This window comes from Salmo salar, chromosome 15, assembly GCF_965601325.2.
Source record: "Salmo salar chromosome 15, fSalSal1, whole genome shotgun sequence".
NCBI lineage: Eukaryota > Metazoa > Chordata > Actinopteri > Salmoniformes > Salmonidae > Salmo > Salmo salar.
Genome location: NC_138305.1, coordinates 97123320 through 97150905, shown reverse-complemented (window position 1 = coordinate 97150905; position 27586 = coordinate 97123320). Strand labels below are relative to the sequence as shown.

Here is a 27586-nt window from a genome sequence, read left to right as displayed (position 1 = left end):
CAGATGTGTTGTTGCTTACCCTTACCACCTGGGTGCGGCCGTCAGGAAGTTCAGGATCCAGTTGCAGAGGAAGGTGTTTAGTCCCAGGGTCCTTAGCTTAGTGATGAGCTTTGTGGCCACTATGGTGTTGACCACTGAGCTGTAGTCAATGATCAGCATTCTCACATAGGTGTTCCTTTTGTCCAGGTGGGAAAGGGCAGTGTGGAGTGGGATTTGAGATTGCGTCATCTGCGGATCTGTTAGGGCTGTATGCGAATTGGAGTGGGTCTAGGGTTTCCGGGATGATTGTGTTGTGACCCATGACCAGCCTTTCAAAGCACTTCATGGCTACCGACGTGAGTGCTACGGTTCTGTGGTCATTTAGGCAGGTTACCTTCGCTTTCTTGGTCACAGTGATTATGGTGGTCTATTTTTATTTTACCTTTATTTAACTGGGCAAGTCAGTTAAGAACAAATTCTTAATTTCAATGACAGCCTAGGAACTGCCTTGTTCAGGGGCAGAATGACAGATTTTTACCTTGTCAGCTCGGGATTCAATCTTGCAACCTTTCGGTTACTAGTCCAACGCCCTAAGCACTAGGCTACCTGCCTCCCCCGTCTGCTTGAAACATGTAGGTATTACAGACTTGGTAAGGGAGAGATTGAAAATGTCAGGGAAGTGAGTACACGTCTTGGTAATCCGTCTGGCCCTGCGGCCTTGTGAATGGTGAACTGTTTAAAGGTCTTGCTCACTTCGGCTACGGAGAGCGTGATCACACAGTCGTCTGGAACTGCTTGTGCTCTCATGCACGCTTCAGTGTTGCTTGTCTTGAAGCGAGCATAAAAGGCATTTAGCTTATTTGGTAGGTTTGCATCATTGGGCAGCTCGCGGCTTTGTTTCTTTTTGTAGTCCGTAATAGTTGACGAGCGTCAGAGCCGGTGTAGTAGGATTCAATCTTAGTACTGTATTGACGCTTTGCCTGTTTGATGTTTTGTTTGAGGACATAGCAGGATTTCTTATAAGCGTCTGGATCAAGTATCTCTCTGTACTTTCCTCTGTTGACTAGTCTACGGTCGGCTCTAGGAAGGGTCTTGGTGGTTCCAAACTTCTTCCATTTAAGAATGATGGGGACCACTGTGTTCTTGGGGACCTTCAATGCTGCAGAATTATTTTGGTACCATTCCCCAGATCTGTGCCTCGACACAATCCTGTCACGGAGCTCTTTGGATAATTCCTTCGACCTCATGGCTTGGTTTTTGCTCTGACGTGCACTGTCAACTGTGGGACGTTATATAGACAGTTGTGTGCCTTTCCAAATCATGTTACCACAGGTGGACTCCAATCAAGTTGTAGAAACATCTCAAGGATGATCAATGGAAACAGGATGCACCTGAGCTCAATTTTGAGTCTCATAGCAAGCGGTCTGAATACTTATGTAAATAAGGTATTCGTTTTTTATATTTAATACATTTGCAAATCTGTTTCCGCTTCATCATTATGGGCTATTGTGTGTAGATTGATAAGAAAAACATTTATTTAATAAATTTTTGATTTAACAAAATGTGGAAAAAGGCAAGGGGTCTGAATACTTTCCAAATGCACTGTGTTTACCACTTACTTTATATGTGAAGGAAATATCATAAAGGGTTGATAGAGGAGCATACAATATGTGTGATGTACTAAGCAACAATGCTAAGTTTGCAGCTGTTATGGAGGTAAAGGTAGAGATTCTAGGTAGGCTGCTTTCCCTGTTCCACCCAGTCACACTGACCCCATAACAGCTTCTCAAATGGCACCGATATAGTGCATTAGTTTTAAACAAGGCAATTAAAAGTACTCCACTAAATCGGGAATGGGCCAGTATTTCCCCCCTGGCAGCTCCACAACCATCAAGGCTTTCCTGTTCTTCTCCACACTACCAACCCCCACCCCCCTTCTTAGGATGTCCTGTCAACTCTGGCACTGAGAAGACAGGACGGGGGAGGAGAGGGCTTTGTCTGTCAGTCCAGTCAGCCTGAACTAAGCACAGATTCTCCAGGACCCCAGAGCCAGTCCAGCCTCCTCGCTCCTCCAAGCCTCAGCTAACTCCCCAGGCAGGCAGACCACCAGAAGCCCCTGCCCTGAGGGACCTTTCCTAACCACTCATCATCTATCACCAGGTTCTCCTCGCCACAGCACATCAAGGTACTGTATGTATCACAACAGTATGGCTTCCTGCTGTTCTTCACCTCTGGTAGAATTTTCAATGATTTGAGTTTAGACTTGATAGACTCTAAGAGTGAAAAATGAAAAACTTAATTTGCGAATATTCATATTTAATTATCTCATTACAATCTCCACAAAGTCATTTATTCATGCATTTTTTGTCTATATTATTATGATAAGTAAAGAGAAACTGGGGGGAGAACAGCAAATTATGATTATCTCAAATTAGTATACACATATGCCATAGTGTCTGACTTTGTCTCAGGTAGATAAAAAAGAAACAATATATATATATTCTTCATGACAATTCTCTGGTGTGAAATGCTCCTCACATTTCATTTTGCAGCTCAAAACCAGCCAGAAATGCATGTTTCACCACTGCATGTCCTCCACTGCTTACATTATGTCTGACTTTAATCTGATTATCCCAATTCTAAACTCCTAACACGGCTAACAATTTCCTCTGCTTTCAATAGACAATGAACGAATTTGACATGCACAACTCCTCGTTAAATTTCTTCAATGGCACGCCCTGGTTCGTCTACGAGTGCACCCTCAACCTGGATAAGGACTATCAGCGGATCGCCTTGTTCCTGCTCTACCTGCTGCTGTTCATGGTAGGGCTGGCTGAAAACACCCTTGTGGTCTGGGTCAATTGGCGCCGGCGCCACTCGGCCAACGGTGTCTTGTTCTGCGTCATTAATGTGAGCTTGTCGGACCTGATGGTGGTTCTGATGTTGCCCTTCTACATGCTGGAGGTCACCATGGACAAGGTGTGGCTGTGGGGCCGCTTCCTATGTAAAGTCACCCACCTCATCTACGTGATCAACTTCTATAGCAGCTCCTTCTTCCTGGCCTTCATGACCCTGGAGCGCTACCTGTCCCTGTCCAGGCCCTCGTCTCCCGCCTGCTTCCCCGTGGCCAGACGTCGCCGCTGGCTACTCTGCGGTGGTCTCTGGCTCCTCTCCCTGTTCCTGGCTCTGCTGGAGAACGTCCACATGGACCTGCTGGAGTGGGACGAGCCGGGCTGCTACATGCTGCCAGAGAACAACTACACCGAGTGGTTTGTCTCCGTCTCCTTCCTCTGTCTCATCTTCCAGTTCCTTGGCCCGGCCTCCATCATCATCACCTGTAACATCTTGATAGCACGAGCGGTGCGCTCCGCTCCAGACGTGCAGGGAAAACGGGACGTCTGGCTGGTGCATGTGTACTCCCTGGTGTTTGTCCTCTGCTGGCTGCCGTACCACATCGTCTTGTTCCTGATGATGGTGGATGATCTGGACCCTCACGTGTTCAGCTGCAACACAGTGGAGGTGCTCTACAACTCCTACAGTGTGGTTGAGGGCCTGTCGCTTTTCCACTGCATCGCCAACCCTGTCCTTTACAACTTCCTCAGCAAGAGCTTCCGTTCCAACCTGATCAACGCTGTGGTCCACTATGCACCCAGGGAGGGTCCAGGAGGGTCGAATCCCCTAGAAACTGCACCCAACGCAGGAGGACCAGACACTAGGAAGAAGGAACGCAAGCTTAGCAATATGAGCACCAGTCACTCTGATGTTGCTGGGTTGTAGAAAAAGGAAGTGCCACAGTGTCACATTGAGATTTAACTAGCTATCATCACTGAAGGACAATGGAGGAAAGGGGAAAAAAGCACTTGAGAGCTGTTACTGAAGCGTGTGCTGCCTTCACAGGCTAAAAGACATGCCACAAGACAAGGTTTCTTAGTCTGACTCTCTTGGGTCCAGATTGTCCACCCTTCTCTCGAAGTGTACACTTGCACACTTTCATTTCAAAGTATTTGATTGGTGTAAGCATTGGCTGAAGGGAGTTTCTTACATTATAAAACAAAAGAAAACATGACCAGCAGTGTGCAAGTACACATTTATGGAGAATCAGGATTCAGCCTTGGTCACTAAGAAATAGTCATGTAAATGATGGGCTCTCTGTCCCTCTCATCTGTCTCCCGTTTTTCTCATTCAGCACATCAATGTTGTAAACAGAGGAAGGAAGGAAATGCTTCGATTTTTTTTCTTTGAACTTCCACAGGAACTTGTGGCACCAATATCTAGGAACTTCTGGAGGACAGAATTAGTCATTACACCGCAGGGTGAAGAGAAGCTTCCACGCAAATAAACATTTTCCTCTGTGTAACATAGATAAGATTGATACTTATAACTACTGAGTATAAACAACTTGTAAAATTGAAATGCAACTGCTAAATGTAAAACATTTTGATTACACAAACATATAAACAAATCTTAATTTCCACAGTACCTGTTTTTCTGCTGAATTTGTAAATGTGTTGAAAGCTGAATGATGTTGAATAAAAGTATTTCAAACAATGATTGTTAATATAAAAATCAACTTCCCTTTTGATTATTTACAATAAAGAAAAATAAAGGCAAGACTATGAATAGCTCACGTAGGAGGCAGGTAGCCTAGAGTGTTGAGCCAGTAACCAAAAGGTTGCTGGTTCGAATACCTGAGTCAACAAGGTGAAAATAACTGTCAACGTGCCCTTGAGCAAGCCACTTAACCCTAATTTGCTACGGGTGCCTTACTAATATGACTGACCCTTTAAAACAACACATTGCACTGCACCTATCTGGTGTGTAACAATGCAACATCTTCAAAAAAATTTATGGGCTGGTTTCCCAGACAGAGATTAAGCATAGTCCTGGACTAAATAGCACTTTGAATGGATATTCTCCATTAAATTAGCTTTTCAGTCCAGGACTAAGTTTAATCTGTATCTGGAAAAAATCTCTTAAATGTTATAACTTTTTATTTTATGCAGACCTGGGTAAAAAAAAAAATTTGATTAGTTATTTAAATACTTATTTTCTGTTTGAGTATTTTCAAATCTGTCCTGACTCAACTACTTATATTGAAAGTGTTTAAAATAGTAGGCTATTTATAGGAAATGTAAAGTATTTAAGTACTTATTTTCAAATGCATGGGTTATTAAATGCATGTTAGAGTATTTCCAAATACATTCCAATATTCAACTTCTTGTCTTTTCAAATAAATATTTCCAAATGTCTTTGAAAGTATTATTTCAACACAGGTCTGATTGTACAAAATCAGTCCTCATTTTTTTGTTTAATACTGTCCTAAGTTTGCTTTCACTGGGAAGTCCGGAAGGAATTTTATGTTGGTTTAACGATGTTGACATGGTAATAAGAGGGAGAAAAGGCTTAGGTTTCACTTCACATACAGCACAATGGGAGGAAGCAGCATACTAAGAACAGAACAGCGTTACAGGTTCAAAGGTCACCAATCCCTAAAGCAGGATCTAGATAAACACGCAAATTGTGCATAAATGCATATGCATCATTAAAATGTAATGATGAATGTAGTATTCTGTGGCAGCGAACATAACAGATCAAATACAATGAAGAAAAAATGAAGCATTAGGGTTAGGTCGAAAAGTAACTAGACAGTGAGATCAACATTTGTTATATTTACTTTATTCTTTCCAGAACTAGAAACGAGATATAAAGGCCAACGTTCATAGTTCACATAAAAAAAAAAAGGTACATAAAATAATAAATATAATAGTTTAATCCGACTGATGAGGTGAGACACCAAATAGTTGTTTAAATGCCATCATACCCAAAGTGAGCACTTGAAGGACCACAAGTCTACAAAACACAATACTAATAACGCAGTGCCTTTGAAATGCTGAGGCAAGGCAGACATGACTTCCTGTGAATTTTAAACCTCTTGCGTGACTAAATGGCACTCTGGTTGGAAACTACCATTCATACCATCTGATCAGTAACACATATGAACTACTATATAATGTCTGCATTATAGTCTATCACTACATAACAAATGCTTTGAGGAAGATGTACCTAAATGGTTTCCTAGGGAACAGATACAGCAAGGCCTCATTCATCCTCCCATTCTTCAGTTACAAAGTATGACTGGTCGGGTACATATGCTTGGTGCAGCGTGGCAAATATTGTTTCACTCAGACACATGAATGGTCTGTCACGTGTTTAATATAAAAATGGATGAACATGTAACTGACAAAATGCTTACAGTGATAGAAAAATGTTATTCATTTTTAGTAAAACTGAGTAATAAGACACTTAAGACAAAGTTTGACTGCAATTTAGGAAAAGCCAATGGACTTGCATTGAAAACAGTCAGTAAACAGTAGCACATCCTTCCTTCCATAGACCACAATAGATATACTGCCACCAAGTGGCTAAGCTTCTTCCAAGAAAGATGACCTTTCCTGCTACACTATGCTACATAACAGGTCTCTTCGATCCATAATACCATCTGAAATACAGACATAAAACAAGTGAAATACATTCTACACGGCTATAGATATGGTCCACAACCAGAAAGAGGTATTGAAAGAGAGGGAGAGAAGGGGCGAGAGACAGGCAGACAAAGAGACGGGGGGGGAAGAAAAGGAAGTGAAAGACAGACACCAGAGGAGTAGCTGATCAGGTGTCCAGGGCGGGGAGGGGTTCTTTGGAGTGGTCATTGTACATGAAGGTCTGCTCTATGTTGAAGTCTGGAGGCAGGTGGTCTTTGTGGACGTCCATGTGGGAGGACACCAGCTTGAGCGTGGAAAAGTAGAGGCCGCAAATGGTGCAGCGGTACATGAGCGCCCCGGCGTGGGTCTTCAGGTGGCAGATCATGGTGGAGCGCCCTCGGAAGAACCTCAGGCACACCTTGCACTGGTATGGCTTCTCCCCAGTGTGGATGCGCAGGTGGTAGGTGAACTCGCCTGAGTGGGCAAAGCGTTTGCCACAGAAGCGACAGCGGTACCATTTCTCCCGGGGGATGGTGCCACCCATAGAGTTCCCATTGGACAGGAGACCTGTGGGAAAGCCAGCCGCCACGGCCCCTTGGAGCAGCTTGTCTGAGAGGCTGAAGGAGCCCAGGCCGAAGTCCATGTTGCCCAGCTTCCCCAGGCTGCCTGCCTCCAGGGGGGAGGAGGAGGAGCAGGAGGAAGGGTACTCTATCTGGTCAGCCTTTCGTTTCCCTGCCCACCCCTGGCTGCCCTGGGCCTCGTTGGTGTGAAAGCTCAGGTGGTACTGGAAGGCTGAGGCGGAGCGGAAGGTCTGTGGACATAAGAAGCAACGCAGCTCCTCCTCTCCCTCTGGTCCGGCTGCTTTATGAGCCCTCATGGCCTCTCTGTCAGTGGCAGCCTCCTCTGCATGCAGGAACATGTGTCTGTCCAGCAGAGGGCGATCTGGGAAGCCACAGGCGCAGAGCGGGCAGGAGTAGACTGGCAGGGAGAGGTGGGTGAGGGCGTGCCACAGCAGGGCACACAGGGAGGGCTGGGGCAGCTGGCACACACCACAGCTCAGTGACTGGATAGACACGTGACTCAGCAGGTGATCCCTGATGACCTGGGGGAAGGAGAGAGACAGTATGTCAACAATACAACGAGGGATAACAGACAGATGTCTTTAGATGTCTTAGCCACTTCAATGCAATAGGTGTACTCGAGTTCAATGAATTTGATTGAGCTATGTCAATCTATATACACTGCTCAAAAAAATAAAGGGAACACTTAAACAACACAATGTAACTCCAAGTCAATCACACTTCTGTGAAATCAAACTGTCCACTTAGGAAGCAACACTGATTGACAATAAATTTCACATGCTGTTGTGCAAATGGAATAGACAACAGGTGGAAATTATAGGCAATTAGCAAGACACCCCCAATAAAGGAGTGGTTCTGCAGGTGGGGACCACAGACCACTTCTCAGTTCCTATGCTTCCTGGCTGATGTTTTGGTCACTTCTGAATGCTGGCGGTGCTTTCACTCTAGTGGTAGCATGAGACGGAGTCTACAACCCACACAAGTGGCTCAGGTAGTGCAGCTCATCCAGGATGGCACATCAATGCGAGCTGTGGCAAGAAGGTTTGCTGTGTCTGTCAGCATAGTGTCCAGAGCATGGAGGCGCTACCAGGAGACAGGCCAGTACATCAGGAGACGTGGAGGAGGCCGTAGGAGGGCAACAACCCAGCAGCAGGACCGCTACCTCCGCCTTTGTGCAAGGAGGAGCAGGAGAAGCACTGCCAGAGCCCTGAAAAATGACCTCCAGCAGGCCACAAATGTGCATGTGTCTGCTCAAACGGTCAGAAACAGACTCCATGAGGGTGGTATGAGGGCCCGACGTCCACAGGTGAGGGGTGTGCTTACAGCCCAACACCGTGCAGGACGTTTGGCATTTGCCAGAGAACACCAAGATCGGCAAATTCGCCACTGGCGCCCTGTGCTCTTCACAGATGAAAGCAGGTTCACACTGAGCACGTGACAGAGTCTGGAGACGCCGTGGAGAACGTTCTACTCCCTGCAACATCCTCCAGCATGACCGGTTTGGCGGTGGGTCAGTCATGGTGTGGGGTAGCATTTCTTTGGGGGGCCGCACAGCCCTCCATGTGCTCGCCAGAGGTAGCCTGACTGCCATTAGGTACCGAGATGAGATCCTCAGACCCCTTGTGAGACCATATGCTGGTGCGGTTGGCCCTGGGTTCCTCCTAATGCAAGACAATGCTAGACCTCATGTGGCTGGAGTGTGTCAGCAGTTCCTGCAAGAGGAAGGCATTGATGCTATGGACTGGCCCGCCCGTTCCCCAGACCTGAATCCAATTGAGCACATCTGGGACATCATGTCTCGCTCCATCCACCAACGCCACGTTGCACCACAGACTGTCCAGGAGTTGGCGGATCCTCTAGTCCAGGTCTAGGAGGAGATCCCTCAGCAGACCATCCGCCACCTCATCAGGAGCATGCCCAGGCGTTGTAGGGAGGTCATACAGGCACGTGGAGGCCACACACACTACTGAGCCTCACTTTGACTTGTTTTAAGAACATTACATCAAATTTGGATCAGCCTGTAGTGTGGTTTTCCACTTTAATTTTGAGTGTGACTCCAAATCCAGACCTCCATGGGTTGATAAATTGGATTTCCATTGATTATTTTTGTGTGATTTTGTTGTCAGCACATTCAACTATGTAAAGAAAAAAGTATTTAATAAGATGATTTATTTCATTCAGATCTAGGATGTGTTGTTTAAGTGTTCCCTTTATTTTTTTGAGCAGTATATTTTACCGTCGCTATTAGCCAAAACACAATCACTTAGGAAAAGTGGAGCAAACCAAACTGACCTGAAAGTCCTTGGTGAGGGCTTTGTTACAGACAGCACACTGCAGCTCCCCGTTGTGCCCCTGGCTAGCGTTGTGGAGCTGACTGGGGAGGGTGTACCTGGCTGCAGCTTGGCGCCGGTGGCGTACTAACTTGGCCTGGCTGTTGAACTGGAGATGACACATGTCACAAGAGAACACCACATGGGACAGGGCGTGGGTGATGCTGGCGCCACGGTCTCCGGGGAAAGATGCCCCACACACCCTGCAGGCCCCTGTCTCAGAGAGGTGGATCTCTGCGTGGGCCCTCAGGGAAGCGGAGTCTGCCAACAGCGCCATTCCACAGGCTTTACACGCCATTATACCCTGCACCGACGACACCTGGCCAGTGTTCACACCCCCTGCGCTGACCGCTGCTCCGTTCTCCACACACACCAAGTCCTCGTCTTCATCCTCCTCCTCATCTTCCTCCTCCATGTAGTTCTCGCCATCGCTCAACTCGATGATCTCTCCAGCCAACTGTCTCCACTGGTCCACTCCTCCATCAGTCCCTTCTTCATCTCCCTGCAGATGCTCTCTCTCTTCCTCGTTCTCGTCATCATCGTCTTCATCATCCCCACCCCCCCCAAAGATGACCCTTGCGGGGTCAGAGCTCACCCCCCCCACCCCAGCCTCCACCACTCCCATCTGCAGGCTGTCCAGGGGGTCTCCAGAGGAGGACGAGGGGGCCTCCCTCACCCCACAGATGTCCCCTCCCAGCTGGGCTGACGAGTCGGGGTAGGAGCAGGAGTCAGACACACATGGAGGTACAGAACCAGCCCTACTCCCACTAACTACCATCTGTTCCTCCTCACCGTTACCAACCCCGTCTCCCACCACCACCTCCTCAGTCTTCAGCTGCAGGGGAGGTCCAGGTGTTGCCCCCACAGCTACAGTGGACATGTCTACTGAACTCTGCTGATCTCCTGTCAGCTGTAGCCGTTTGTCTTCGGCCATCTGTCCATAGCCCAGGTGAGACTGGACGTCCTCTGCTTTGAGGGACAGAGGGGCTGTGTGTCCACCACCCCGGCCCAGCCTGGACACCCTGCTGCCCTGAGGGAGAGGTGAGGGAGCCGCCGCTGGAGTAGGAGCAGCCGAGGGACCAGCAGATGATGACAGGGAGGAACAAGACGCTGCAGAGGACGAGCACACGGATGACCCAGCAGCAGCAGCAGCTGCAGCAGCAACCATGTCAGGGTCCAGGTCTCCATCCACCACACAGTCTGCAGAGCCAGAGCCCGGTTGCTGCAGGTCAGGGAAGGTAGCGTGACAGGCCCTCACCAGCTCTCTCACCCCCAGCCTCTCTGCCAGCTCATACAGCACTCCTACATCTATCAGGTCTGTGAAAATCTCTCCGGTGTAGATGAAAGTCAGCACCTTTTCAAAGTTGGCCGGGGACACAAAATCCAGAGTGTAAGTTGTTGTGGCTCCGGCTCCTGAGGTTCCGATCTGGGTCCCCCTGCCCGAGAACAAGCTGCGGAAGTGGGTTCCGGCGCACGCGAGCACGGCGCGGTGCGCTGCAAAGGCGCGGCTCCCCACCTGGAGGATGACATCACAGAAGAGGCGGGACAGACGGCAGTGGTTGAGCTCGGCGAGGAGGCCAGCGGCGTGGCCTGAGCCCTGCAGCCGAATCCTCATCCCTCCCTGGCGGTGTTACTCAAATCCCAACTAGGAGAAGAGACAAGGGGAAGCCAACAGCGTCATTGTCTAGCCTAAATCAGTCCGCAATAACATAATCCAGTATCAAGCGCCATTGATTGTTAAGGGGAGTGCAGCTTTGTCGAGTGCCATGCTTGTAAAACAAATAGATAATACTTATTGAACTAACAGGTAGTTATTTGAGCTCGAATACATAATAAACGTGGGAAACATTGTTACGCTTCAAGTTTCATTGAATGCTAATTTGTTAGGCTATCTAGCTAGCCAGCCAGCTAACGCTAGCTGCACATCAGTTTACGTTTGCCATGATCCAATTACAAACTCTACAAAATGCAAACCTCTAAACACCTTTCTACAAGGACAGACAAAGTCTTTCATAAATCATGTTGATGTTATATTCTTTACCAATAGAAGGCAGTATGTTCGACCATTTAGTCAACGTTTTCGCTAGCTTCCTTTTTTATTATCGGTCGTTATCAGTCGCACAGCAATGACGTAAAACAAAAATAATTCCTGGAAGGCTGCTTGAATGCCAAATATTTGGCAGTATTGCCACCCAGCGGTTGGATGACAGTGGCACACAGGAGCCAGAGGGCCATAAAAACAAACTTTTACTTTTGGAGATATTTTATTTAATGTACTTACAGTTCATAAACGTTTCAAATAGAAACAGTGAGAAAAATAGATGACACATAGATACATTGTAACAAATAACAAACAGAAAATGGTTGAAAGTATACAGTCAGATAAAATCCTAGTACTCTGAAAATCAAAGAAAACAATTGCAGTCAAATTTGTTGAATTGTAAGTGTTACCCTGCATGTCTACAAACAAGTCTTAGATGTTCAAACAGGCAGAATTACATAAAAGTACAGCATATATTACAAAATCACTATAATCGATCATTGTATGTCAGTATGACTTCTCAATATTGTAAAACAGGCAAATGTATAATCTAAACAGATATAGTTTATTACAGATTTAACCCACATATTTTCTAATTTGTTTGTATTTGTAAACAGACAACCATTGACAATTTAAGCAATATATTTGCCTTTAAAAATTGAATGAATATTGCTTTTTTAGTTGCTTGATGTTCTCTTTCTGTGCTTTACTTTTGTAAGTGGAGTACTTTCTTTATATTCTTGTTGCCTTCCTCACTTTCAAAACCACATCCATAGAAGCTTTTTTCACCAGCCCTTTGTGTGCTACCATGGCCGTTAAAAATACGAAACCCTCTTCTTGGAATTGGTATGACCCAGACTGCTGAGGCTGGCAGTGCTAGGTCTACGGGAGACACCAAGTGTGGGTCAATTGGGGGAGACCTCATTAGGGCAACCATGTTGCAGGAGGATGTCAGCACACTCTTTGCTCCCAGTTTTTCTAGCCATGGTCATGGCTGTCCGGCCCTGAGGATCACTGGCCTTCACATCACTTCCATACTGCAGGGAGGGAGAGATTGAACAATTCACCATTTACATTCTGTATAAAATTACCCCAAAATATAATAATTGAGAATAGGTAAATTAATTAATGAATTATTTTCATGTGACACCACTTGACTTCAGCTAAAGGCTAACAAATGGTGTCCAGTGCTTGAGAAAGATCATCATCAACAAATAATTTGTCCAGACCAGGGCCTTACCCAGACTAGCAGCTGTGTCATTACCACATCACCCAGCTGACAGGCAGCGTGCAGGGCGGTGTGAGGCTGTGGCTGTGAGGGTGTTCCTCCATTGGCCAGGGCAGTGTTGATCTGTTCCTTGTTGCTGTGGGCCAGGAGCAGTAGGAGTCTGGGCAAATCCCTCTCTGTCACCGCGGACAGCAGACACACAGACATCGCAGTGTCCCCTGGGCCTGTGGGGAGTGGAGCAGGCAGGGGTGCCACAAACACACGCTGCTCGTATTTTGCACGGATCCATGATTCTCTCTCCTCTCTGTGAGAGAGACACAAACATACAGGTGAGTTACCATGGCAACTGCTCATGGATCAAGAGAGAGATCTTTGTGGCAACATACAGTATCTTCCTGGACGTGTGCTCCGGGCATGTGCTGACCAACTGGCAGGTGTCTTCACTGACATTTTCAACATGTCCCTGATTGAGTCTGTAATACCAACATGTTTCAAGCAGACCACCATAGTCCCTGTGCCCAAGAACACGAAGGCAACCTGCCTAAATGGCCACAGACCCGTAGCACTCAGGTCCGTAGCCATGAAGTGCTTTGAAAGGCTGGTAATGGCTCACATCAACACCATTATCCCAGAAACCCTAGACCCACTCCAATTTACATACCGCCCAAACAGATCTACAGATGATGCAATCTCTATTGCACTCCCCACTGCCCTTTCCCACCTGGACAAAAGGAACACCTATATGAGAATGCTATTCATTGACTACAGCTCAGCGTTCAACACCATAGTACCCTCAAAGCTCATCACTAAGCTAAGGATCCTGGGACTAAACACCTCCCTCTGCAACTGGATCCTGGACTTCCTGACGGGCCAACCCCAGGTGGTAAGGGTAGGTAGCAACACATCTGCCACGCTGATCCTCAACACAGGAGACCCCCAGGGCTGCGTGCCCAGTCCCCTCCTGTACTCCCTGTTCACCCACGACTGAGTGGCCAGGCACGACTCCAACACCATCATTAAGTTTGCAGACGACACAACAGTGGTAGGCCTGATCACCGACAGCGACGAGACAGCCTATAGGGAAGAGTTCAGAGACCTGGCCGGGTGGTGCCAGAATAACAACCTATCCCTCAACGTAACCAAGACTAAGGAGATGATTGTGGACTACAGGAAAAGGAGGACCGAGCACGCCCCCATTCTCATCGATGGGGCTGTAGTGGAGCAGGTTGAGAGCTTCAAGTTCCTTGGTGTCCACATCACCAACAAACTAGAATGGTCCAAACACACCAAGACAGTCGTGAAGAGGGCATGACAAAGCCTGTTCCCCCTCAGGAAACTAAAAAGATTTGGCATGGGTCCTGAGATCCTCAAAAGGTTCTACAGCTGCAACATTGAGAGCATCCTGACTGGTACGGAGTGCCTGGTACGGCAATTGCTCGGCCTCCGACCGCAAGGCACTACAGAGGGTAATGCGTACGGCCCAGTACATCACTGGAGCTAAGCTGCCTGCCATCCAGGACCTCTACACCAGGCTGTGTCAGAGGAAGGCCCTAAAAATTGTCAAAGACCCCAGCCACCCCAGTCATAGACTGTTCTCTCTACTACTGCATGGCAAGCGGTACCGGAGTGCCAAGTCTAAGACAAAAAGGCTTCTCAACAGTTTTAACCCCCAAGCCATCAGACTCCTGAACAGGTAATGAAATGGCTACCCGGACTATTTGCACTGTGTGCTCCCCCCCCCCCACCCCTCTTTTACGCTGCTGCTACTCTCCGTTCATCATATATGCATAGTCACTTTAACTATACATTCATGTACATACTACCTCAATTGGCCTGACCAACCAGTGCTCCCGCAGATTGGCTAACCGGGTTATCTGAATTGTGTCCTGCCACCCACCACCCGCCAACCCCTCTTTTACTCTACTGCTACTCTCTGTTCATCATATATGCATAGTCACTTTAACCATATCTACATGTACATACTACCTCAATCAGCCTGACTAACCGGTGTCTGTATGTAGCCTCGCTACTTTTATAGCCTCGCTACTGTATATAGCCTCGCTACTGTTATTTTTCAGTCTTTTTACTGTTGTTTTTATTTCTTTACTCAGCTATTGTTCACCTAATACCTTTTTTGCACTATTTGTTAGAGCCTGTAAGTAAGCATTTCACTGTTGTATTTGGCGCAAGTGACAAATAAACTTTGATTTGATTGTCTGCAACACATTCTTGGATTTAACTATTTAAATCTTATTCTAGTCACATAATGGTGTTCATTGGACACAGGTGACAGGTGGCCATAAATGAAGCATCCAGATGTTTCCTATCTATTACACTGAACCAGGACCCTCACCGTGTGGCGTTAGGTGTGGGTTTGTGTCTGCCCTGCGTGTGGCATTCCCAGATGCTATTGGCCAAGTGGTTGCCGATGGCAGTCAGAACCTGTGTCAGCTCCCTGGGCCAGTCATCCAGGTCCAGAGAGCGGACGCGGGACAGGTGTGTCCCCAGATTACGGTGGATCCCTGAACACTCGATGCAGATCAACGCCCCCAGGTTAAGGCTGGCCCACGTGGGGTCTGGAGAGGACATCCAAACCAGAGCAGAGGGATTGAGATCGAGAGTAAGGGATTGAGTAAAAGAAAGGCTGCTTCTAACGTAATCAATCATTTTGCACTAATGACTACTTTTTCATTACTATTGAAAAAAATGAATGGCTGTATCTGGTAGATAGTATAATAATGAACTCTTTGCATATGCATGGACATTGAATAGAATACATTTTTAACTAGAGAGTTAGAGATATATAAAGAGAGTGAGATAGGAGGTCAAGTCTAGAAACCCACTTGGTGCTTCACAGTCCACGCAGAAGCTGTTGCCCTTGGCATTGCGGATGGCCTGTATGGCCACCGCCTCACTCTGGCTGCTCCTCCGTGCCTATAAAAGAACACATAGTTGACATTTCACAAGTATGAAGTGGAGAGCGTACAGGTCGCAGTGGTGGGTAGTATATGGGGCTTTGGTGACAAAACGGATGGCACTGTGATAGACTGCATCCAGTTTGTTGAGTAGGGTATTGGAGGCTATTTTGTAACTGACATTGCCGAAGTCGAGGATCGGTAGGATGGTCAGTTTTACGAGGGTGTGTTTGGCAGCATGAGTGAAGGATGCTTTGTTGCGAAATAGGAAGCCAATTCTAGATTTAACTTTGGATTGGAGATGTTTGATGTGAGTCTGGAAGGAGAGTTTACAGTCTAACCAGACATCTAGGTATTTGTAGTTGTCCACATATTCTAAGTCAGAACCGTCCAGAGTAGTGACGCTGGACAGGCGGGCAGGTGCAGGCAGCGATTGGTTGGAGAGCATGCATTTAGTTTTACTTGTATTTAAGAGCAGTTGGAGGCCACGGAAGGAGAGTTGTATGGCATTGAAGCTCGTCTGGAGGTTAGTTAACACAGTGTCCAAAGAAGGGCCAGAATGGTGTCGTCTGCGATATAGTCTATTATAAGAAATCAACTTTGAATACAATTTTTAAACAGTACACATTTCCACACATCCCATGGTGCTGCCCAGTCAGTTCCTTGCCTTGTTCCTGAGGCTCTCACAGGATTGCAGGCTGGCCAGTATCTGGCTCTCTATGGCAGTCACCCAGGCATCTCTGTCCTCCAGACTCTGGGCCTCAAAGTGCCACGTCTGCCCCGTGCTGGACACGATGATGAAGCCAGTATTTTCTTCATCTACAAAGACACGTTGGCAAGGGAAATTTGGAAAATGTAATACCATTAATCCGCCCCATTTAATAAGTTCAAATCCTAACACTTCTTTACAGTACATACACAAAAAGCACATGTAAGCAGCATAAACACAGACTCACTTCATCGCCATGAGATGTTCGCTGATCATTTAAAAAAAGGACACCGAGCAGGCAGACATTGTGCATGATGCAAAAAGTTGAAAAAGGGTGATTGAGAGAAAGAAAGTAACTAAAACAAACAACAAACCTTACAAATCACAGGTCAATCCAAAATGTGTAATACACTTGTTAGGTAGAGAGACAAACAGGCATAACACACAGGTAGATTCAGTGAGCCAGTCAGCTCCTCACTGTTCCTTGTTGGTACCTGTCTTGTTAATGTTTCTCAAGCTACCAAAGCTTTTTAATTTCCACATTTTGTGTTTGGCTGCAGGGCAACAGCTTAGCCCAGATTAGCATTAGATGAAGAAGGAAAATAACAGCAAAAGAGATTTATATAAAGAGTGCAGAATAATCTGGTAGAGATGTACAGTAGGAGGCCTAGAGCTCACCTTCAGCCTGTCCAATGGCTGTGTCGCCTTTCTGGTTCATACTCTTCTTCCTTGTTTTCTTCCTTTTGTCCATCATTGGAGAGGATTGACCATCCTTTCCAAAAGGGGGACTGGTTGCTCCTTCAATAGCATCTGGGGTACAAAGATGAATAAAACACTGTTTGTTATGTGTTGAGGGAACTTGCAGCTCTGGTACTATCATGCTCCAAAGTCCACATTGACATACTGTATATTAGAAACCTTTTATTATAACATTTCTGACATACCAGCACTATGTGACTTGCTGGACAGTGTCGATGGACAACGTTTTACTCCTCTATCTCCGGGAGAAGACAATGCACCAGGCTGTTCTTCAACAGGCACAAGGCTTGGTGGCAACAATGGGGCACTGGCGCTCTCTGTGGGTGCAGCATCCTTGGCCACACCGTTCAGGCCAGGGGAGGGCCCATAAGGGGGGACTGCCCTCGGTGGGCGTTTCCCTGGAACCTTGACTGTGACACGCAGTAGGTCGATCTCTTTAGCGTGAGAATTCTGTATATAGTCCTGAAACCACCAAGATCATACCTGTTATACTAGGATGATTTGCTAAATTTCACTAGACTAGAAATGAAATGTTTTTTTTTCTCGAAATATTGCAATTTTACTGTGTATTACAGTTCTCAACACAGTGAATTCTCACATCAAAATAGATTTCAACTAATTTAACATCATAACAAAAAATATATATACAGTACCAGTCAAAAGTTTGGACACACCTACCCATTCAAGGGTTTTTCTTTATTTTCTACTATTTTCTACATTGTAGAATTATAGTGAAGACATCAAAACTAAGAAATAACACATATGGAATCATGTAGTAACTCAAAGTGTTAAACAAATCAAAATCTATTTTAGATTTTAAGATTCTTCAAAGTAGCCACATTTCCTTGATGACAGCCTTGCACATGCTTGGCATTCTCTCAACCAGCTTCACCTGGAATGCTTTTCCAACAGCCTTGAAGGAGTTCCCACATATGCTGAGCACTTGTTGGCAGCTTTTCCTTCACTCTGCAGTCCAACTCATCCCAAACCATCTCAATTGGGTTGAGGTCAGGTGATTGTGGAGGCCAGGTCATCTGACGCAGCACTCCATCACTCTCCTTCTTGGTCAAATAGCCCTTACACAGCCTGGAGGTGTGTTGGGTCATTGTCCTGTTGAAAAACAAATGATAGTCCCACTAAGTGCAAACCAGATGGGATGGCATATCGCAGCAGAATGCTGTGGTAGACATGCTGGTTAAGTGTGCCTTGAATTCTAAATAAATCACCCACAGTGTCACCAACAAAGCACCCCCACACCATCACACCTCCTCCTCCATGCTTCAGGGTGGGGACTACACATGTGGAAATCATCCGTTCACCTACTCTGCATCTCACAAAAATCTCAAATTTGGACTCATCAGACCAAAGGACAGATTTCCACCGGTCTAATGTCCATTGCCCGTGTTTCTTGGCCCAAGCAAGTTTCTTCTTCTTATTGGTGTCCTTTAGTAGTGGTTTCTTTCCAGCAATTCGTCCATGAAGGCCTGATTCACAGTCTCCTCTGAACAGTCGATGTTGAGATGTGTCTATTACTTGAACTCTGTGAAGCATTTATTTGGGCTGCAATCTGAGGCTTGTAACTCTAATGAACTTATCCTCTGCAGCAGAGGTAACTCTGGGTCTTCCTTTCCTGTGACAGTCCTTGTGAGAGCCAGTTTCATCATAGCGCTTGATGTTTTTTGTGACTGCACTGGAAGAAACTCTCAAAGTTCTTGAAATGTTCCGGATTGACTGACCTTCGTGTCTTAAGGTAATGATGGACTGTCATTTCTCTTTGCTTATTTGAACTGTTCTTGCCATGGTATTTTACCAAATAGGACTATCTTCTGTATACCACCGCTACCATGTCACAACACAACTGATTGGCTCAAACACATTAAGAAGGAAAGAAATTCCACAAATTAACTTTTAACAAGGCACACCTGTTAATTGATATGCATTCCAGGTGACTACCTCATGAAGCTGGTTGAGAGAATGCCAAGAGTGTGCAAAGCTGCCATCAAGGCAAAGGGTGGCTACTTTGAAGAAACTAACATCTAAAATATATTTTTATTTGTTTAACACTTTTTTGGTTACTACATGATTCCATATTTCTTATGTCATAGTTTTGATGTCGTCACTGTTATTCTACAATGTAGAAAATAGTAAAAATAAAGAAAAACCCTCGAATGAGTAGGTGTGTCCAAACTTTTGACTGGTATTGTATATATTTTTGTTATCTTATAACTAAGATGAGATCATGTTACTGGTGTTGGTCTGGTTGATTGTGGTGTGACTTACATTGTGGCTGGGGTGATAGACCAGTGAGCCGTTGTTGGACAGAGTGACATATTTCTTCTTCCACTCTTTGTTCAGTGAGCTCCCACTCCGCTTTGATAGGATACTCTGTTACAAATAATGGGTTTAATGTCATTAAGTTCCCTTCCATGACTGAAGAACTGGAACTAATCTATTCATTATACACAATATCCAGTGTGTCACACGGACCTGTTTGATAGCGATGGCCCGACCACTGCCCACGTCACCTTTAGGGTCAACGTTCTTTTCACTGCCACTGCCTCGACGGTTCTGAGAGAAGTTGTATCAACATTATAGGGTTAGAGATGAGAGTGTGACAGGTATAAATATGGACTGACACAAGTGTACAGGACAGACGCGAAACTGTGTGACTATTACTGTATGTTAAACTGTACAGTTATTTTTTTAGCTCTGTTTAGAAATCAGCTTGTTTGAACTATATGACTCTTTGGAACATTGTTCCGTTGATGAAAGATTCCAATAATTTCATCACCAGAGATTCTGAGAACAGTAACTGACCTTGAACAGAGAGGTCCGCCGTTGAGGGATGTTTCTCATGGACCCTGAGGAGGTGATACTGCCACCCCCCTCTACCGCTGTCACCGCCCCTGCCCCGCCTCGCAGCTCTCTGTGGCTGATCACAGGGGTGGAGGGTAGTGAGGAGGGGTAGCCACTATTCAGTCCTCCATTACTGGCCTGAGAGGGAGGGGAGGACAGGGGGACAGACAGGGTGATGGACAAGAGGGCAGACGGAGAGTGGCACAAGGAATACAGAGAGAGGATGGGGTGTGGACAAATGAGATGAAACAGAGAAAACTAGACAAACGGACAAGACAACATGCTCTTCCTCCTGAATACATTTGGTATCTACTAGAATAAATCCTACATCTGTGGTTCCCAAACTTTTTGAACCATTCTTTGAATCCATCAAGGGCCTCTTTTAAGCCCCCAGATGAACAAAAAACTCCCACCTTGGGCCAATCAGTATAATTTTGTAAATGTCGGATCTCTATGGAAAGATGCATAATTCGCCCAAGTTGAATCGGAATTGGACCAGTGGTGTCTGAGATATCACGTGAGTTAGCTAGACTCATATTCCTGAGCATGTGTGCCAAATTTCCTCTCAGAGTCAAACAGATCAAGAGAAATAGACATGTGCCTGTTATAGCGCCATCGTGTGGTCGACATGAATGTTCTTGCATATGTTGAATCTTCACAGTGTTTGCAACATGTGAACCAAATTTTGTTACAATATGAATATCCTTGACTGATTTGCATTTCTGTGCCAGAATACGCCCTCGTGAATGTTTATTGGTCAATATTGGCCATGATGTTTTAGGTGCTAGTCTGGAAAATATTGCGTTGAGACATCTTTGTTCATAGCTGCCACATAACAAGATTTGTGCAGATCGGTGATTCGGTGCCAAAAGAGTAGCCTTTTATGTGTTTTTCACAAAATTCAAAATGGTGGAAAATCCATCATTGTGGACCTTATGGGTCCCTGAGGCAAATTTGGTCCTTGTGAGGAGAGTGACCTATGTACCAAATTTCATGACTTGGTCAAATTGGGTGAGGGGTGTGAATTCTGTTGTGATAGCACAACCATCTAGCCAATCAGTGTAATTGTATAAAAGCCAGCTCTCTATGGCAAGATGCATCATTCACCCACATTTTGTCAAAATCAGGCCAGTGCTGTCTGAGATATTGTACTAATGTAGGAGACAGATCCACAGTCCCCTCCCTGATTTTATTGTGGGTGACAACAATGCATCTAGCCACAGCTCAAGGTTAAGGCCTATAGGAGGAGCTTCAGTACTGTAGCTGGTACTGTGGGTCCCACTGCACTACAGTATTGATTTTCTGTCAACAACACAGAAGAGATAAGCCTGAGAAAAAGACAGATGTGAACAGTGTGAGGCATGTTACCTGTCCAGGGATGGATGCTGACCCCAATGTGGAGCCCCCAGAGTGACTCGGGGAGTTAGGAAGAGACTTGCAGGAGGCCAGGAATGCAGACTGTTTCTTCTGTGTGACTATTTTCAGGGCAGCTGAGAGGAGAGAGAAATACTGCACTAGTGAGATGGCACTCATCGCTCATTACTTCAGGATGTGAATTGTATGTGTTAGGTAAGTAAGTACAGCCGTGCATCTCTGGTCAAACAACATAGACTTGTGATATAATCCTTTATGTAGAATGACATTGCTTTTAAATGATTTGTGAAGCATTTGTGTATAGTGTGACCGGAATGATTTATTGTGTTAAAACAATGGTATTGTGTCTGTACCTTTGGGTCCCCAGCTCTGACACCAATGCTCAATTTCAGTTAACTCACCCTCCTGAAAAACCCGGTCTACGTTGAGCCCATAGGTGGCACAGGTCTCATAGAACACACAGTGCCTCACATCAACACATAGCTGCCGGGCACGCATGTCCTCAATCACACGTGGGTTGGTACTGCTGATTTTGTCTATAGAAAGAGGACAGCGGAGACCGTGGGGCTTCAGACACTGAGATGAAGTCATATAGGCTACAGTAGCTTGTACAGTATATGCTCACTTTCTTCCATCTAATTATATAAAATAAGACTAATGGTTCTGCAGATGCTATCCATCTGCCCTCTTACATTTCCCTGAACATATCCATCCATTTTCATTCCTCCATGTTCCTTACCTTGAGTCCCAACCACAACAATTGGGATGTCAGCACTGCTGCGGTGTGTGTTGAGCTGGCTGTACAGCTGGTACACATCCTGGAAGCTGGCCTCATTCTCCAGACTGAACACAAGGACCACTGCATCTACCCAGTTGCTGAACTACAGACAGAGATTTGGTAGGAGAGGGAAGAGAAGCGAGAGGCGAGAGGGAGACGAGTGCAAGATGGGTCAGGATAAGGATTTTGATGAGTTAGATTGTAATTCTGTAATTATTTCTCAACACATCATTGCACATCAACAACAATGCAACAAGGTATACAGTGCATTCGGAAAGTATTCAGACCCCTTTCCCTTACAGCCTTATTCTAAAATGTATTAATTTAAAAAATGTCTTCAATCTACACACAATACCACATAACGACAACGTGAAAACAAGCTTTTAGACATTTTTGCAAATTTATAAAATATACAAAACAGAAATACTGTAACGGTTGTCGTCGGATAAAGTGGACCAAAACGCAGCAGGAATATGTGCACTCATCTTCTTTTATTTGGTGAAGAAGGAGAACCAAAATAAACACGTACACAAAGGAAACACAACAACTATCTACAGGCTGGTAAGGCGCAAGGCTATACACAGAACAATCTCCCACAAACTACAAAACACATACCTATATATAGGACTCTCAATCAGAGGCAACTAAAAACACCTGCCTCCAATTGAGAGTCCAACACCCAAACCTAGACATAGAAATAGAAAGAACTAGAAAGAACATAGAAATACAAACATAGAACATAACCCAAAACCCCCCGGAATACATAAATCAAATAACCTACTAAACAAACCACCACCCCGAACCATACAAAACAAATACCCATCTGCCACGTCCTGACCAAATACTAATACAATTACTCCCTCTGCTGGTCAGGACGTGACAAATACCTTATTTACACAAGTATTCAGATCCTTTGCTATGAGACTGGAAATTGAGCTCAGGGGCATCCTGTTTACGTTGATCAGATCCTCTCTGACCAAGGCCCTTCTCCCCCGATTGCTCAGTTTGGCCGGGGTTCTAAACTTCTTCCATTTAAGAATTATGGAGACCACTGTGTTCTTCGGGACCTAAAATGCTGCAGAATTTTTTTGTACCCTTCCCCAGATATGTGCCTGGATACAATCCTGTCTTGGAGCTCTATGGACAATTCCTTCGACCTCATGGCTTGGTTTTTACTCTGACATGCACTGTCAAACATGTGACCTTATAAAGACAGGTGTGCGCCTTTCCAAATCATGTCCAATAAATTGAATTTACCACAGGTGGACTCCAATCAAGTTGTTTTATTTTTATTTAACCTTTATTTAACCAGGAAAGCAGGCCATTATGTTAGAATGGCCAGACGGAAGCCACTCCTCAGTAAAAGGCACGACAGCATGCTTGGAGTTTGCCAAAAGGCACCTAAAGGACTCTCAGACCATGAGAAACAAGATTCTCTGGTCTGATGAAACCAAGATTGAACTCTTTGGCCTGAATGCCAAGCATCACGTCTGGAGGAAACCTGACACCATCCCTACAGTGAAGCATGGTGGTGGCAGCATCATGCTGTCAGGATGTTTTTCAGTGGCGGGGACTAGGAGACTAGTCAGGATCAAGGGAAAGATGAATGGAGCAAAGTACTGAGAGATGCTTGATGAAAACTTGCTCCAGAGCACCTGCTCCAGAGCGCAGGACCTCAGAATTGGACAACTGGACAACAGGACAACAACCCAAAGCACACAGCCAAGACAATGCAGGAGTGGCTTCGGGACAAGTCTCTGAATGTCCTTGAGTGGCCCAGCCAGAGCCAGGACTTGAACCCGATCGAACATCTCTGGAGAGACCTGAAAATAGCTGTGCAGCGATGCTCCCCATCCAACCAGACAGAGCTTGAGAGGATCTGCAGAGAGGAATGGGAGAAACTCCCCAAATACAGGTGTGCCAAGCTTGTAGTATCATACCCAAGACGACTCGATGGCTGTAATCGCTGCCAAAGGTGCTTCAACAAAGTACTGAGTAAAGAGTCTAAATACTTATGTAAATGTGATATTTCAGTTTTTTTTATACAATTGAAAAAATTTCTAAAAATCTGTTTTTGCTTTGTCATTATGCGGTATTATGTGTAGATTGGTGAGGGGAAAAAACAATTTTATCCATTTTAGAATAAGGCTGTAATGTAACAAAATGTGGAATAACTCAAGGGGTCGGAATACTTTCCGAAAGCACTGTACACACACTCCAGCAAATACACTAGTACATTTACACACACCTGTGCATCAGGAGTACCTGCCTCCTCTCTGATTAGCAATAGATGACTCTGTCCATCTACCAACACCTCCTTCTTATACCTCCCCCCTGACAATTGAACAGCAGAGCAGAGGTTAGTTATTGTGTGTCAGAGAGCCATTATGAAAGATAAAATGGTAGGACAACAAAAGTGTTTTTCATGTTTACCTTCAATCTTCTCTAGTGGAATGTAACTGCCTGTTATGTATCTGTTAATCAGCGCTGACCTGCCACTCCGAAGACTTCCCAGCACCCCCTGCACAGATTAATGAAGTTAGAAAACACACACACAGACTACTGTACACACACACACACACACACAAACATCTTCACTCATGGTAGCTTTCTCGAATAGAGTGTGAAAAGAGATTAAGCTCTATCTAACTTTTCTTTCAATTCATCTTCAATGAAGATGCTTTGTCTTACCACACGGAGCTCAGGGATGGATCGACTCAGGGTCCACTCTTGACTATTTGCACAAGCAGCTGTTTGGGAGAAAGGGACAGAGGGAGAGATCATCATTTTGATAATTCAACGGGAACAACAATCAGACTACTTTCACTTTCTGTGTCGCTAGGCAGTAGAATGCTCTGTGCATTCTCAGTGGAACACACACACCATCACGGTCAGGGATGGAACAACACCAACACTGTTACTGTCAGGGATGGAACAGCACCAACACTGTTACTGTCAGGGATGGAACTGCACCAACACTGTTACTGTCAGGGATGGAACTGCACCAACACTGTTACTGTCAGGGATGGAACTGCACCAACACTGTTACTGTCAGGGATGGAACAGCACCAACACTGTTACTGTCAGGGATGGAACAGCACCAACACCATCACAGTCAGGGATGGAACAGCACCAACACTGTTACTGTCAGGGATGGAACAGCACCAACACTGTCACGGTCAGGGATGGAAAAGCACCAACACTGTTACTGTCAGGGATGGAACAGCACCAACACTGTCACAGTCAGGGATGGAACAGCACCAACACCATCACGGTCAGGGATGGAACTGCACCAACACTGTCACGGTCAGGGATGGAACAGCACCAACACTGTTACTGTCAGGGATGGAACAGCACCAACACCATCACAGTCAGGGATGGAACAGCACCAACACTGTTACTGTCAGGGATGGAACAGCACCAACACTGTCACGGTCAGGGATGGAAAAGCACCAACACTGTTACTGTCAGGGATGGAACAGCACCAACACTGTCACAGTCAGGGATGGAACAGCACCAACACTGTTACTGTCAGGGATGAAACAGCACCAACACCATCACGGTCAGGGATGGAACAGCACCAACACTGTTACTGTCAGGGATGAAACAGCACCAACACCATCACAGTCAGGGATGGAACAGCACCAACACTGTTACTGTCAGGGATGGAACAGCACCAACACTGTTACTGTCAGGGATGGAACAGCACCAACACTGTTACTGTCAGGGATGGAACAGCACCAACACTGTTACTGTCAGGGATGGAACAGCACCAACACCATCACGGTCAGGGATGGAACAGCACCAACACTGTTACTGTCAGGGATGGAACAGCACCAACACTGTTACTGTCAGGGATGGAACATCACCAACACTGTTACTGTCAGGGATGGAACAGCACCAACACTGTTACTGTCAGGGATGGAACAGCACCAACACTGTTACTGTCAGGGATGGAACAGCACCAACACTGTTACTGTCAGGGATGAAACAGCACCAACACTGTTACTGTCAGGGATGGAACAGCACCAACACCATCACGGTCAGGGATGGAACAGCACCAACACTGTCACGGTCAGGGATGGAACAGCACCAACACTGTTACTGTCAGGGATGGAACAGCACCAACACTGTTACTGTCAGGGATGGAACATCACCAACACCATCACGGTCAGGGATGGAACAGCACCAACACTGTTACTGTCAGGGATGGAACAGCACCAACACTGTTACTGTCAGGGATGAAACAGCACCAACACCATCACGGTCAGGGATGGAACAGCACCAACACTGTTACTGTCAGGGATGGAACAGCACCAACACTGTTACTGTCAGGGATGGAACAGCACCAACAATGTCACAGTCAGGGATGGAACAGCACCAACACTGTTACTGTCAGGGATGAAACAGCACCAACACCATCACGGTCAGGGATGGAAAAGCACCAACACTGTTACTGTCAGGGATGAAACAGCACCAACACCATCACGGTCAGGGATGGAACAGCACCAACACTGTTACTGTCAGGGATGGAACAGCACCAACACTGTTACTGTCAGGGATGGAAAAGCACCAACACTGTTACTGTCAGGGATGGAACAGCACCAACACTGTTACTGTCAGGGATGGAACAGCACCAACACTGTTACTGTCAGGGATGGAACAGCACCAACACTGTCACTATCAGGGATGGAAAAGCACCAACACTGTTACTGTCAGGGATGGAACAGCACCAACACTGTCACAGTCAGGGATGGAACAGCACCAACACTGTCACTATCAGGGATGGAAAAGCACCAACACTGTTACGGTCAGGGATGGAACAGCACCAACACTGTTACTGTCAGGGATGGAAAAGCACCAACACTGTTACTGTCAGGGATGGAACAGCACCAACACTGTTACTGTCAGGGATGGAAAAGCACCAACACTGTTACTGTCAGGGATGGAACAGCACCAACACTGTTACTGTCAGGGATGGAACAGCACCAACACTGTTACAGTCAGGGATGGAAAAGCACCAACAATGTCACGGTCAGGGATGGAACAGCACCAACAATGTCACAGTCAGGGATGGAACAGCACCAACACTGTTACTGTCAGGGATGGAACAGCACCAACACCATCACGGTCAGGGATGGAACAGCACCAACACTGTTACTGTCAGGGATGGAACAGCACCAACACTGTTACTGTCAGGGATGAAACAGCACCAACACCATCACGGTCAGGGATGGAACAGCACCAACACTGTTACTGTCAGGGATGGAACAGCACCAACACCATCACGGTCAGGGATGGAACAGCACCAACACTGTTACTGTCAGGGATGGAACAGCACCAACACTGTTACTGTCAGGGATGGAACATCACCAACACTGTTACTGTCCCTGTTGGGCCAGAGATGCCCCCAATGCAATATGATGCTCACACCCCCGCACCCTCTGACGCTCTGTGTCCGCAGGCAGTTGAGTGACTCTGTGTGTTGCTGTGGTGGGACCAGGGCCAGTAGTCTACTACTCAGTGATGTCAGTTCCTCAAAGATGCAGGCCAA

The 27586-nt window shown here is 46.1% G+C and overlaps 3 protein-coding genes across 4 annotated transcripts in view; 1 reads left to right on the top strand and 2 right to left on the bottom strand.

Moving 5' to 3' along the window:
• The first annotated feature begins 1587 nt into the window (after positions 1 to 1587).
• On the top strand, positions 1588 to 4545 carry gp182 (G-protein coupled receptor 182). 2 transcript variants are annotated; one of them, XM_014146888.3, is made up of 2 exons: positions 1588 to 2169; positions 2662 to 4545. In XM_014146888.3, the coding sequence occupies exon 2, from the start codon at positions 2665 to 2667 to the stop codon at positions 3754 to 3756; it is 1092 nt and encodes a 363-aa protein (XP_014002363.1). In that variant the 5' UTR covers positions 1588 to 2169; positions 2662 to 2664; the 3' UTR covers positions 3757 to 4545. The 2 variants fall into 2 exon arrangements, with proteins under 2 accessions (XP_014002363.1, NP_001134022.1); NM_001140550.1 differs by having other exon boundaries at positions 2034 to 2164; positions 2662 to 4527.
• Positions 4546 to 5635: 1090 nt separating this feature from the next.
• Positions 5636 to 11501, bottom strand: LOC106572590 (zinc finger and BTB domain-containing protein 39). The gene is made up of 3 exons (XM_014146912.3): positions 11414 to 11501; positions 9335 to 11017; positions 5636 to 7563 (listed from the first exon to the last, which is right to left on the bottom strand). Exons 2-3 carry the CDS (start codon positions 10985 to 10987, stop codon positions 6649 to 6651), a joined length of 2568 nt encoding a protein of 855 aa, XP_014002387.1. The 5' UTR covers positions 10988 to 11017; positions 11414 to 11501; the 3' UTR covers positions 5636 to 6648.
• Positions 11502 to 11617: 116 nt separating this feature from the next.
• Positions 11618 to 27586, bottom strand: part of LOC106572591 (arf-GAP with GTPase, ANK repeat and PH domain-containing protein 2) — a 28842-nt gene continuing 12873 nt past the window's right edge. The window contains exons 2-17 of the mRNA XM_014146913.3: positions 24724 to 24782; positions 24466 to 24553; positions 24281 to 24366; positions 21994 to 22135; positions 21656 to 21790; positions 21249 to 21370; positions 19842 to 20018; positions 19512 to 19592; positions 19305 to 19409; positions 17210 to 17486; positions 16944 to 17075; positions 16224 to 16375; positions 15485 to 15575; positions 14995 to 15217; positions 12654 to 12945; positions 11618 to 12450 (exon numbers count right to left, since the gene is read on the bottom strand). Of these exons, the coding sequence (XP_014002388.1) occupies positions 12319 to 12450; positions 12654 to 12945; positions 14995 to 15217; positions 15485 to 15575; positions 16224 to 16375; positions 16944 to 17075; positions 17210 to 17486; positions 19305 to 19409; positions 19512 to 19592; positions 19842 to 20018; positions 21249 to 21370; positions 21656 to 21790; positions 21994 to 22135; positions 24281 to 24366; positions 24466 to 24553; positions 24724 to 24782 (2294 nt within the window). The 3' untranslated portion in view covers positions 11618 to 12318. The remainder of the gene's footprint in view (positions 12451 to 12653; positions 12946 to 14994; positions 15218 to 15484; positions 15576 to 16223; positions 16376 to 16943; positions 17076 to 17209; positions 17487 to 19304; positions 19410 to 19511; positions 19593 to 19841; positions 20019 to 21248; positions 21371 to 21655; positions 21791 to 21993; positions 22136 to 24280; positions 24367 to 24465; positions 24554 to 24723; positions 24783 to 27586) is intronic.

Bases quoted from the DNA above. Each gene is read 5' to 3' on its own strand.
- gp182 (XM_014146888.3), top strand. From the start codon at position 2,665: ATGAACGAATTTGACATGCACAACTCCTCGTTAAATTTCTTCAATGGC.
- LOC106572590 (XM_014146912.3), bottom strand. From the start codon at position 10,987: ATGAGGATTCGGCTGCAGGGCTCAGGCCACGCCGCTGGCCTCCTCGCC. The intron at 7,564-9,334 runs GTCAGTTTGGTT...TCCTTCCCCCAG, and splicing joins CCCTCACCAAGGACTTTCAG to GTCATCAGGGATCACCTGCT.